The sequence below is a fragment of the Lagopus leucura genome, unplaced genomic scaffold (genome assembly GCF_019238085.1).
Source record: "Lagopus leucura isolate 7727_CA_CO unplaced genomic scaffold, USGS_WTPT01 Super-Scaffold_100001, whole genome shotgun sequence".
Taxonomy (NCBI): Eukaryota; Metazoa; Chordata; class Aves; order Galliformes; family Phasianidae; genus Lagopus; species Lagopus leucura.
Genome location: NW_024962262.1, coordinates 69,339,207 through 69,348,038, shown reverse-complemented (window position 1 = coordinate 69,348,038; position 8,832 = coordinate 69,339,207). Strand labels below are relative to the sequence as shown.

General features: G+C 42.1%; 1 protein-coding gene across 1 annotated transcript; it reads left to right on the top strand.

Annotated features, from left to right (window-relative positions):
* The first annotated feature begins 300 nt into the window (after positions 1-300).
* Positions 301-7,093, top strand: GATD3 (glutamine amidotransferase class 1 domain containing 3). The gene is made up of 7 exons (XM_042867899.1): positions 301-429; positions 2,779-2,831; positions 3,604-3,717; positions 4,027-4,146; positions 4,890-4,982; positions 5,311-5,467; positions 6,097-7,093. Exons 1-7 carry the CDS (start codon positions 316-318, stop codon positions 6,223-6,225), a joined length of 780 nt encoding a protein of 259 aa, XP_042723833.1. The 5' UTR covers positions 301-315; the 3' UTR covers positions 6,226-7,093.
* The last annotated feature ends 1,739 nt before the right edge of the window (positions 7,094-8,832 follow it).

Genomic DNA, 8,832 nt, shown 5'->3' with positions numbered 1-8,832 from the left:
GTGTGATGATTCTCAGCTGATCTTGGCCGCAAGCACTGCTTTCGTTGTAGCAAATAGGTGATAGATACACACCAGTCAGTCCTATATATATATGTATATACGTATACGCCCAATCTCTGCGATGGAACTTGGCATGCCCGCTGTTCACCTTCCCCGGTGAATACTTAGCCGTGGGCCTCCCCGCCCCTAGAGGGCGCTTCCAACACCCCAGCCGAGGGCTCAGCGGCCTCCCGGCCTGGCCCGCCTCCCGCGGCCTGCCCCGCTGCAGTTCCGCGCTCCGCCAGCCCTCCGGCCTCGCTCCGTGCTCTCGCGACTATGCTGCTCGTCCGCGGGCCGGCCCTGTGCTCCGCGCTGCGGCGGGCAGCGCCCTGCGGCTTCGCCTCCTTCCACTGCTCCGCCCGCCGCCCCCGCGGCGCCCGCGTCGCTGTGGTGAGTGAGGCGGGAGAACGGTGCAGCACAGCAGGGGGAGGAAATTGGTTTGCGCGCTGGTAGCGTCCATCCGGCCCCGTTCCCGTGCTGGTGAAAGGGCAGCGGGGCTCGGTGCTGGGGTGGCGGTGGGGAGGGCTCGGCGTACCGTGAGGCCTGGCTGAGGCGAGCGGCAGTTGAGTGGTAAAGCTGCTCTTGGAATAGCGCACCTCCGAGAGAGCCAGGTCATGGTAGGAATTTATGTAAAATTGGGCTTCTGTGGAGCCTGGAGTTGAGTTCTTTACATAGAACTTCGTTGCAGTTAGGATGACAGAGCACTGGAACAGGCTGTACAGAGGTTGTGAAGTCGCCTTCTGTAGATATACTCAAGACCTGTCTCGACGTCTATCTGTGTGACCTACTGTAGGGTACCTGCTTTAGCTTGGACTTGATTAGCTCCTGAGGTTCCTTCCAACCCCCTGCTTCTCTGTAATTCTGTGTGTTACAGAGAGCTCAATGTGAATGCTGACGTTTTAGCAAACCATCACCCTTCAAATAGAGACTGGAAAACAGACTTTATTGTTGACATTAGCCATGTAAACTTCTGACCATAGTACAAGGTAGTTTTTGTAACTAGAAAGGTACTGGCACAGCAGAAGAGAACAGTGCTTTAGTATAGAATCATAGAATTGTTAAGGTTGGAAAGACCACTAAGATCACCCAGTCCAACCAGCAGCCCATCACACCGTGCCCACTGCCCACGTCCCTCAGTGCCACATCCATATGGCTCTTGAACACCTTCACGGATGGTAACTCCACCACCTCTGTGGGCAGCCTGTGCCACTGCCTCACTGGTCTTGAGAAGTGTTTCCTAATATCCGACCTGGCACTCCATTCCCTTTCATCGCTGTTACCAGGGAGTAGAGGTCAACCGTCATCTCATCACACCCTCCATTCAGGTGGTTGTAGAGAGCAATAACGTCTCTCCTAAGCCTCATCTTCTCCAGATTGAACAATCCAGCTCCTTCACCCACTCCCCGTAAGTTCTCCAGACCTCTCACACCTCTTTTGCCCTTCTCTGGATTCACTCCAGGGCCTCATTGTCTTTCTTGTAGTGAGGAGCCCAGAACTGAACACAGCACTGGAAGCACAGCCTCATCAGTGCCGAATACAGAGGGATGATCACCTCCCTAATCCTACTGGCAACACTATTTTTGATACAACCCAGGATTTTAAGGAGTTTCAAGAACATTTAGCAAGTGTTGTGTAAAGAAGATAAGCACAGGACAGTTGCTTTTGTGTTTATTCATTCTGTGCTCACCAAAAGATGTAATAAAAATGTAAAAAGTAAAGATCACTTGTAAATATCTGAGCAATGAAACTGTAGTTAACTGTAGTTAATGTGGACAACAAAATGTTGTCTGACCTAGCGAAGAGGTGGTGGGACATCAAGACTGATAGCAGAGAACTGGATGTGAAAAGCTGAAAGCCCCTCCAAATCCCAAGTTTCTAACTAAGACAGTTTCTGTTCGTGTATCTGTGATTAAAAAAAAACTTTCAGATTTCAGAAATACAAGGGTAAAGCCAGGAGGGAAGAGGGGAAATGGACACTCTTCAACTGGATTTTTTCCTTGGAGAAAACGGAACCGAAACTCAGAAGTGTTTGTGTATACAGTTTCAAGAACCAGAGAGCACTTCGGATTGTTTGTTTGTTTGTTCTTACAACTTTTTTTTTTTCCTTTTTTAATCCTTCTTTTTTTTCTACTTTGTGAAAGATTCCCTCCAGCCATACAAGAACAGCTTATTGCTTTGTGCTTTTTCATCTCCTTTGTGTTATGAGCAAACTGAAAATAATATTACCATGGTAGTAAAGTGTAGTTAATGTTTTCTAATTGGGTTGAAAGTGATTTAACTATTAATCGGTGATTTGGATCCTCAGACAAAACGCTGCAGCAGTTGTAAGTGCCATAATTGTGCTTCTAACCCACTTGGGTTTGATTTGCGTTTAGGTAAGAGCGTGTTTCACACCTTAATGACACTTGATACATCGAATGTATGGCACTCAAAATAACCCACTGCATTCATGATACTTTGCCAGTTTATAAACTCTGAGGAACAAGTACAAGAGCAAATAAATTGTAGTTCTCTTTGAGTCCTGGCTGTCTGGGGTGGGTAGCTAAAAATAGGGAATGCCAGTTCTGCTGTATGTCAAATGGCAGTGCTGGGACTAATGGTGTGATGCTGACTGGCTTGGCAAAGAGCTTGTCCTGAAGTTATTTCTATTCTCCTATTTATTTCATTTGTGTTTTTAAAATTTAAGAAAGACTGTACAGACTTTTGTATCACTTGAAGTACTTGATTTTCCTATTGCAGGTCTTGTCTGGCTGTGGTGTCTACGATGGCACAGAAATCCACGAGGCTTCTGCGTAAGTTACCTTGCGAAATTGTGGGCTCAAAAGAAGTTTGCTTTATGTTAGAGAGACCCATTGAATTCATTTCTGCAATCTCTGGTGTTGAACTTTCCCTGAAAGATGTGGTATAGTTTTCCTTCAGAGTCCTGTTGTGGGTTTGTGAGGCTTTTGTCAAAACATAACTGGGAGCTTGCACTGCATTCTTGCTGTATGATCCCTGTCCAAAGATGCAGAGCACTGCAGGTGGTGCCAGAGCAATGAGTTAGAGACTGTTTTTCCTTCAGAGACAGAAATTCAGGCTTCCAGAATCAATTTCAGCAGAGATAAGTAGAGAGTTAGGTTCATAATTGTCTGGAATTTTCATCCTGGAGCTAAATTCAAAACTGTAGATATTAATTCTCAAGTTGAATTGTTAACTCTTATTATTTGTTAATAAGAGATCTTTCACCTAGATTGTGTGCTCCTAGTGTTAATGGTGGGACTCTTCTATAACACCCAGGAATTTGCAATGAGAAAAGAAGTTTGTATGGTTCCTGAAGGGGAACACTGAGCAAAGAAACTTGTCTGTAGCTTTCCTGACCATCCTCCAGACTGACTTTCAGTTCTACTCTGAACTTTGGTGTTACACCAAAGAGGGGTGTTTCTTGCTCCCTCTTTTGCTCCTACTTTAATAGGATGTGTTCTTCCTCTTTTTTCAAAATCAGGTGGAATGTTTCTAGCGAGACATACAGGACAGATAAATCCTCTCTCCTAAGGTTTTCATCATATTTTGTTTCTGTTTCTGTAGTGTACTGGTACACCTTAGTCGTGGGGGAGCTGAGGTTCAGATGTATGCTCCAGATGTTCCTCAGATGCATGTCATTGACCACAGTAAGGGGCAACCAACTGAAGCTGAGTCAAGGTAAAGCCATGTTACTGTGATTCCTGTGACTCCTGGGTCTTCACCTTTGGTGTTTTTCAGAGGTAGCAGCCTGTAACTGAACTGAGAGCCCTTTGCTGGCTGGCTTTAATAGCTTGATGCTAGCTGGTGCTTTGCTGGAGATTAAAAAGTAATAGTTCTGGTGGGTGCTGATATATCAAAAGCATCTATAGCTTCAGCTATTGAGTGCCACGTTTCTCACTTCCTCCCTTCCTCTGCCAAAACTTTCCTTATTCTGTTTTGTGTGCAAATGCTTAATTCGTGTCATTGTTTTATTTCTGGTTCTTGAAGGAATGTTTTAGTGGAATCTGCAAGGATTGCTCGTGGCAAAATCACTAACCTGGCTAAGCTTACGACAGTGGACCATGATGCTGTGATATTCCCTGGTGGATTTGGAGCTGCTAAAAATTTGTAAGTGTCGATTAAATATTATATTCCTTCTTTGTAATTCGCACAGTAAAATCAAGGAGTAACAAATGGCTTTATTTAACACCCACGCAACTACTATTTAATAAGGAAAACTCCATTCAAATTGTTAAAGTAAGTGCTGTTTGTGATGGTTTCCAGTTATAATTCTTGATGGCACTAGCAGTATTGGTGAGAATTGGAGAATTTAGATAATGCACAACAAGTACTTTTCCCCCTGCCTTTGTGGTGATCCTTTTTGAGGTTGACTGAGACAAGCAAAGGTAAAACTCCATTAGTTTCAGATGCTGCTAGTATTATCGTTCTTTTCCTTCATGACTAAAAGTATTCTCTTGCATTAGTAACTATAAAATAATAACTAGTTCAGGAAAAAAAAAAAAGTATTAGCCACAAGGAATTCTAATTGTTTTGTTATTTTGTTGGCTTTGGGAAATTTGACTTACTTTATGAATTTTTCTGCGTCAGCATTGTTGTTCTTCTCAGTAATCCTAGAAAGCTAATTTAATACTTCTTTTATCTGGATGTTTATTTTAAATAAGCAGCTGTATGACATACTAAAACCTTAGAAGTGAATCATTTTGACTAATGCATTGCTGGTCAACTGCAGCATTGTTCAACTTTTTCAGAAAGTTTTGTGTTTGTACTGTCCTCAAGAGCCAAGAGCCAGGGCAGATAGATAGCCCTATTTGTAGATTTATGGTGAGGAATAAAGTTTCTTATTGTGGCAGATCTACATTTGCTGTTGATGGGAAAGATTGCAAGGTGAACACAGAAGTTGAACGTGTCTTGAAAGACTTCCACAAAGCGGGCAAACCTATTGGGTATGTATTTTGGTCAGATAGGGGTATTTGTTTGCACGTGGAGACCAAGCGTGTTTTGCAGTTGACATGTGTGGCTCTTATGCTGGAGCTAGAAAAAAAACCAGCTTTTTTGTTTTATCAGTTGTAGCTTATTTTTAAAATGCTTTTTTTTCAAGGTGTGTGTGTGTGTAGGTGTTTGTGAGAGAAGACACTAAGAAAACGTTGAATGATGTTGCTTTGGTATGCCTTTCACATTTGTAAGACCGCATCCATTTGGGTCTTTCCAATCATGACCAAGTTTTGAAAGAGTGCCATCACAACATTGTTTTTGTGATTCCCTTTGTTGTAGTCTTTGCTGCATTTCCCCGGTGTTGGCAGCAAAAGTTCTTTCTGGTGCTGAAGTAACTGTGGGCCATGAAGAGGAGGAAGGTGGCAAGTGGCCTTATGCTGGAACTGCAGGAGCCATTAAAGAACTGGGAGGAAAGCATTGTGTGAAGGAAGTAACTATATCCTTTCCTGTTAATTTCCACATGAAGAGTTTAGTAACGTGTCATTGTGGTAATGAATACATGCAGGATCTGTGCTTTTCTAACAACACTGTAGTTTAGAGGGAATATATGGTTTGTAGCAGATAGCACGTGTAAAATAATATGTGATTAGAAAACATTGTCTTCTGTACCTAGCTGTGTAATCTGAAGTTCTCAGTTATTGCCAGAGATCTCCTTTGGACACCTGCTAACACAGACCAGAATTGCCAAGTGAATTTGTGCATAAAACTGGCATGAGATACAGTTCATCAGTTACCTTTAAGATATATATTTTTTCTTTTCCAGAAGGCTGAAGCTGTGTTCAAACTGTACTCAGAGAGAGGCGTTTTATTGCAGTCAGTAGGTTCTATAAGTTTTCCTATGTTTCTTGATGATGTCATTCCTACAGATTGCTCTGGCAGTGGTTGTGTTTCGGGCAATGTAGCTTCTACTATCTCAGGCTACAGGTTGCAGCTGTCTTTATAGCTGAACTTGGAGGTGTCCGTTTATGGGATAATAGAGTTGTAAGGTTATGTCAGTGATGGTTTACTTTGCAGGTAGCATTTGCAAGTGAGTCACAGGCTGTGTTTTCCTTAACTTCTTTTTACGAAGCTCACGTGGATACCAAAAACAAAGTGGTGACTACCCCAGCATTTATGTGTGAAACAGAATTACATAAAATCTTTGATGGCATTGGGGCCATGGTAAAGAATGTGCTGAAATTAACTGGCAAATAAAACATCTATTTCTGACATGAAAAGCAAAAATGTTTAAGTTGAAGGTATAGTATTAACAGCTTTATGGACCAATGGAAGTATTTTCATCTGCTTTTCCTGTTCACAGTCTGATAATTGCTTTTATGACGCTGATCGACTCCCAGCTGTGCTGCAGGGTTTTTGTGAAGGAGCTGCCTGTGGGAGGGCTTACACTATGCAAATAGTCTGGCCTGGGACATTGAGCATTCTCTTGAGCTTTTTCAGCTGGAGGGAGCTGTGCAGATGTGTTTGGCAGCAGTCGTCACAGTGCACCAGTATCAAGTCATTTCCTTGAGAACAAAAAGCAACTGAAGTTTCTTTCAGAAATGGGAGGAGGATATGTTGTAGAGACACAGCAGATGCAGTGCCACTGTATCCATCCAGTGGATGAAGAATGGTAGTAGAGTGGAATTAGTGTGTAATTCATTGTTGATGTGCTCAGATCTGTATCTGTGAACTATAAGCCAGGGCCAGCTGACTCCGTATTTTCCACATCCTACTGTTGGCTTAATTACAAGATTTAAGTTTTCCTCTTCCATGTTTTCACCAAGGAGTCATTCTGAATATCAGCTTCTTAGCTGTCACAGTACTAGCACTTTGAAAAATTCATCCATTGGCCCATCTTAGCTGAAAAGGTCTTGAAAGGGAGGAGAGAAAATCTGCTGATGCGACGCACAATTTTTAAGGATAATGTCCTTATTGAAGTAGTTGCACAACTAGCAAATGGATAGAAGAAAAAAATCTGAAAATACACTCACTTTCCCTGCTTCAGAGTAGTAAAACTTTCTCCAAAGGAACGCTGAATGTCTAAAATAATGATGTATAAATAAATTAATCTGTCTTTATCTCATCCTTCATCTTTGTTTCATAACTGCCTCTGATTATTTGTTTATACATGCTAGCTGTTCTTCTGCTTTTCAGTTCCTTTTACATATTTGAGGTATTTTTAATATACAGAATCCAAAATCTCCTTCCTCACCTTCCAAGCTACTTGCCACCTTTCTATTCATCATGAAACAACATTTCTCAGGTCAACACAAACAGAAAGACACCCTTCCTTTTATGTAAAGACATGCTGAAGGAAACCCCTATCTTTCAGGGATAGTTGTGTGTTTCATAAATTAGACCTACAAGACTTAGAGTGGATTGGAAATACTGTCTATGGCTGAAGAGTCACTAAGGATATGGAATGATAGTTTTTACTGTTGGGAAGAAAGGAGGAATGAAACCGAGAATGGACATTATCAGTGTGCTTGGTGAGTGTTCATGAAGAATGTGTTTTTGCTTCTCGACCATTTTAGCACACGATCCATTCTTTGTCATTAAAAATCACGTTAGATTTAGAAGGTCTGAAGTTGCCCTCCAAAGGCTTTGTTTTCTTCAAGGACTGCATAGACATCCTTTGTACAGATCACAGACTCCAGTGTGGTTACTAAGAAATCGTGCACTGTCGTCATGGCAGCAGACATGGTTCACAAAATGGATTTTGGACATATTCTGAAACAGTGATTGGTGTTCAGCTTGTGCATCACATTCTGTGGGAAATTTCAGTAGTTAGTAGGTAACAGAGTATAAAACACTGTCCATGTGTAATTCAGTGCAAATCAAAACTTTCTTCCATAAGCTTTGTACACAAGTGGAAACCTATACTGTCAGTTTTATACAGAGAGGCTTAGGAGAAAATGAGAGAAGGCCTAAATATCATAGAAAATCTGCAGGTTTCATTTGAATTGAAGAAACTTAGGAATTTTCCAAATAAAATGTAAAAATATTTTTAAAATGTTGCTACCTTTCCCACATCTCCAGGAATTTTATAAGAAATGCGGTAACATCAGAAATTACCACAAATCAGAGGTAGTATTCAAATCTCCAGAGCAGCTGCCTGTGCACTGTCATCTGTATGAGTGATGTAAATTGAGCTCAACTTTTCCTGTTGGGAACTATAAGTTAAGTCTTTGTATGAGCAACACTTGCCATAGCAGGGCTGCGTGTATGAAGATGGGATTTCTCCTATCAGCAGTACCTAGTAAGTGCACCTTTAGTGGCATAAACCTTTGTTTTTCTCTTGCTTAGATTCAGATGTGCTGAGAAAGAGAAGATATTTTGAAGAGATTGCTCCTATCATATGTAGTTGTTGTAAGTTAGTTCGAGGATCATCCAGGTGGTGCCTCTTTTTGCCTCTTACAGTTGCAGAATCATTGAATACCCCAAACTGGAGGGGACTCACAAAGATCATGCAGTCCAACCCCTGGCTCCACACAGCACCACTCAGATCAAACCCTATATCCAAGAGTGTTGTACAGATGCTTATTGACTGCTGCCTTGGGGAGCTTTCAACCTCTGGTGAAGAACCTTTTCCTAAACCCAAACCTGACCATCTCCTGCCACAGCTCCATGCCTTTCCTTTGGGTCCTGTTACTGTCGCCGGGGAGCAGAGATTGGCAAGAACTCTTCTGGCCTCTGAGATTCTTTCTTGAATAGTTACTCAAATAACAAAAGCTACTAATAATCCACTGTATGCCATTCTAGGCAGATGCAGTGTTGATCATGTTAGTTGCTGAGTTACTGATTTCCAGGTCAGAATATCAC